Source organism: Apium graveolens, chromosome 4 (genome assembly GCF_009905375.1).
Source record: "Apium graveolens cultivar Ventura chromosome 4, ASM990537v1, whole genome shotgun sequence".
Classification (NCBI taxonomy): Eukaryota; Viridiplantae; Streptophyta; class Magnoliopsida; order Apiales; family Apiaceae; genus Apium; species Apium graveolens.
In genome coordinates, this window is record NC_133650.1 from 252,107,523 (window position 1) to 252,111,731 (window position 4,209).

General features: G+C 38.4%; 2 protein-coding genes across 2 annotated transcripts; both read right to left on the reverse strand.

The window, feature by feature from the left end:
- Positions 1-2,594: 2,594 nt before the first annotated feature.
- On the reverse strand, positions 2,595-3,173 carry LOC141719511 (uncharacterized). The gene is made up of 2 exons (XM_074521890.1): positions 3,054-3,173; positions 2,595-2,897 (listed from the first exon to the last, which is right to left on the reverse strand). Exons 1-2 carry the CDS (start codon positions 3,171-3,173, stop codon positions 2,595-2,597), a joined length of 423 nt encoding a protein of 140 aa, XP_074377991.1.
- Positions 3,174-3,251: 78 nt separating this feature from the next.
- On the reverse strand, positions 3,252-3,608 carry LOC141719512 (uncharacterized). Its single transcript, XM_074521891.1, has one exon. It carries the CDS (start codon positions 3,606-3,608, stop codon positions 3,252-3,254), a length of 357 nt encoding a protein of 118 aa, XP_074377992.1.
- Between the last annotated feature and the right edge of the window lie 601 nt (positions 3,609-4,209).

Below are 4,209 nucleotides of genomic sequence, written 5' to 3' on the forward strand. Positions count from 1 at the left end.
TTCTGAAATTCCCATTTAATTTTTATTTACTTCTATTGCATGTCGTATTTTTCTTCTTTAATTGAGATGAAATTTTATGCTCCTGTTACATGTTTTCCATGTTTGGTAATGATAGTTGATGTCACCATGCGTTCTTCTTTCTTTACCTGTTACTCGTCTCTCTTGTTTTATTTTTTTAATTGCGTCAATCATGCGTATTTGTAGATCCCAATTTTGAGTTTGACAGGTCGAATATTGCTACGAAAAATGTTGTTGAGAAAGTCCTTGCTTTGCCCATCGCCGACATATTGTGGCCTAATTGTCTTCATAGACCTATTCGTAATGCTAGTCTTGTAGACATTGATGATTATGTTTTGAGGATGAAAAAGGGAAAAAAGAAAACTGAGTTTGCTGGTGATGACAAAGTCGTTCACAAAAGTGCTGCCAGTAGAACTAGGAGTAAACTCACAATTACAGTTGTCGTCAAGCCGTCAAATTCCGTGATGAGTCTGTCTTCAGAGTCACATGTCAGTCCCAAAGATGAAGAGATCCAATTCGAGATGAGATCCGGTCATGCCTATGCAAAAGGTATACGTCTTGTCCTCATCTTGTTATTATATCTCTTTGTATGCATGTGTTTCTCCCTCATAATTCTAACACATGTTGAGCCCTTCTTCCTGATTGTAGAGTTCAAGCCTCCTGTGATTAAGCCTCTCCTAGTGCCAAGTAAAGATTTATTTTCAATAAGATTCTGGGATGATAAATCTACTGGTACCGAGTCATCTAAGGCCCCATTGTTGTTGAGTGCAACTCTCAGTCCACCTTTCAAGAAAACCAAAACATGTCCATCTGGTTCTTCCAATCATGACAAGTTAGACTCCTTATGCCTCTTGTATTTTATAGCTACGAAGTTGATTCTAGACCATCTCAGATTTCTCAACATCTGGGAGATCTTCTTCTTCCCCAGAGCATAGATAGTTGTTCAGCATAGATGTTTCATCAAACACTTGATGAAACATCTGGGCACACCTTTCATGTATGATCATCCTTTTCGCTTTGTACATTGTTCCTTAATTTTGCTTTTACTTATTCATTTATTTTCCTTCTGCAGGTCCTCCAAAATGCTATGGCTCTTCATGAGTTTTATGAGAAGGAATTTGAAAAGTTTACCCAACTTGAACTGGAGCACAAATCCTGTCCTGAAAAGCTTCGTGTCGCGCTTGAGAAAGCAGTTGAAAAACTCAAAATGGCCAAAGTAATTCAAAGGGAATTTGATGAGTTTGCTACTAATCTTTGGAATCTGAGATGCGTGAGGAAGCCAATGAGGTTTCCAAATAGCAAATTATGCGCACGCGTGTGGAGACCATGTTGGAGTACTCTCGTGACGAGTGGAAGCTATGTGATGTGAAGGAGATATTGAAGATCTAAGCAGTTTCCTGAGGACGCCTTTGCAATAGATGATCTTAACTTTGCATAGGGTGAGCTAAAGGCCCCTAATGAGAAGGGTGAGCTTGTGGCCCCTCTTACAATAATTCCTTCTAGTCCTGTCCCAGGCGAAAATTGATTACTCCTTTATCATTGTGCAAATGGTGTTTTAAGTCATTTTGTTGAACTTGTTCTTGTTTATGCATTCCTGTTCTGCTTTGTCACGGGGAGTTGATGTCTTATTTCATCAAACTTTATCTTCTTTGGAGAATTGATTTCATGTTGAATTGTTTCCTTATGTTGTTTAACTGAACATCGGATTTATGTCATGTTATTTTCGATCATAGCTCAATTTGCTTGTTATTTCTGTTTCAAGACATAAAATCATGTATGGGAAAGATGTTTTAAGTTGTTATTTTAATGTATTATAAATGTGTATATCTTGTTGTTCTTTGATGCATGCATAGTAATGAGCTGCTAAGAGGCCTTTCCCGTCTTGAAGCGAACTTAAATGTGACTTTCATATGATGTTGACAAGTCTTAGGATATCGTATCCCTTACTTGTCATATTTTTCATATATATTTCTTTTTATAACAAGGTGATTTGTTAGCACGTGGTGGGGTGATCAGCCCCTTGTTGGTTTTTGGAATAATAATATTTTTTATTCTAATTGTCAAGCATGATTGTTTATTTCTCCATGGTTCTTATTTAGCTGATAAATACTTAGCATGCTAAAGTCATAGAGCTGTAATACGCAAAAAAATGATAGAAAAGAGCCACATGTTTTTATTTAAAGAATAAAAAGCACAAGGTGAAAATGAATACTTAAGAATGTAAAGTACGCACTAAATCCTCAAATAATAAGCATCCTAATGACTTATTCAAACATAACTAAGTCCTGGGTAACTGATTTATTCAAGAGAGAGAGTTACATGTGGTATTTCTTTAAATGATGTGCGTTCCAACTCCTTGAGACTTGAAAACCGTCCAATGTTGACAATTTATAAGCTCCTCGTCCTACAACATCATCAATTAGGTAAGGTCCTTCCCATGTGTCAGCAAACTTGCCTGCATTCGTGTCCACAATGTTGGGGAACACTTTCCACAAGACTAAGTCGCCTGTTGCAAAGGTCCTTATGTGGATATTCTTGTTGTAACTATTGGCCACCTTGTGTTGATATGATGTTAATCATAATTTTTCCATGTCACATAACTCATCCAAGGCGTCCAAATCATTTGTCAACTCAGCATGATTAAATTCATATGTAACTAGTCCATACCTTGTTGTAGGTGTCAAGACTTCTGTAGGAAGGACTGATTCCATTCCATACACCAAGCTGAAAGGCATCTGTCCTGTAGACGTCTTTGGGGTAGTCCTATCTGACAACAACACCCATGGTAGTTGTTCATCCCATTTACCTTTGTGTACAGATAGCCTTCTCTTTAGGTTATTGATAATTATTTTGTTGCTCGATTCCGCTTGCCCATTTACCTGAGGGTATCGAGGTGTTGACATGGTTAAAGTGATGTTCCATTATCGACAGAACGCCTCTGTCTTGTCGCTTATGAATTGGGAACCGTTGTCACAGACTATCTCAGCGGGAACACCAAATTTGCACAAAATATTCCTTTCAATGAAAGAGATTACCTCCTTTGATTTTACTTGTCTGAATGCTTCTGCCTCAATCCATTTGGAGAAGTAGTCCGTTACTGCCAATATATACACTTCTTGTCCTGGAGATGGGGGCATTTTGCCTACTAAATCCATTCCCCATTTCATAAAAGGCCATGATGGGTGGGTCGGATGTAATTGTTCTGATGGTCGATGTATGAGCAGAGCATGTCTTTAACAAGCATCGCATTTCCTAATATAGTTCAATGCATCCTCCTTGAGTGATTCCCAGTAATAAACCATACGCAAGACTTTACGGGATAGGTTTCTTCCCCCAGAATGATTTTCGCATTCTCCCTCATGTATATCCCTTAAGACTTGTCTGGCCTCCTCTGTATTCAAACATCGTTGTAGCAAAACTGTGGCATATTTTTTGAATAGGACGTCGTCAAGCACAATAAATCTCGATGCCTTCATTTTGAATACCCTGGCCTCATTGTTGTCAACAGGGAGAACACCTTGTGTCAAGTAATTTGTATATTTCTCCATCCAATCTTCTTTTCCAGATGTTGGGTCACCCTCTATTACCATGGTTTCTTGTTCTACCTCTTATATGTCTTTTACTGTCTTCAAGATGTGAATGATTCGAATGTTTGTCAGATTCTCATATCGAATACAGCCCCTAGACCTTCCAAGGCATCAGCTTGTGTGTTAAGTTCTCTTGGAATTTGTTGTATGCTGAATGTAGTGAATTTATGTTAAAACTCTTTTACGATTTCAAGGTAGGCAATCATTTTCTCGTCCTTTACTTCATAAATCCCCTTGACATGATTGACAATGAGAAGAGAGTCATAATTTACGTGGATGTGGTTGATCTTCAAATCAATGGTCATTGTTAAACCAATGATTAATGACTCATATTCCGATTCGTTGTTCGTAGCTTTGAATTTGCAGCATATGGAGTATGCCATGATGTCCCCTTGTGGCGACTTTAGCACAAGTCCTAGTCTAGTGCCACTGATGTTCGAAGCACCATCTGTGTATAGTGTCCATGGTTCCACGTCTGCCTTGGATACCAACTGTTGTAATTCTTGGTCAGCCCTACTTAACAAATTTGGGCTGAAGTCTGCCACAAAATCAGCCAATGTTTGTGACTTAATTGTCGTTCGTGTATCGTACATGATGTCGTACA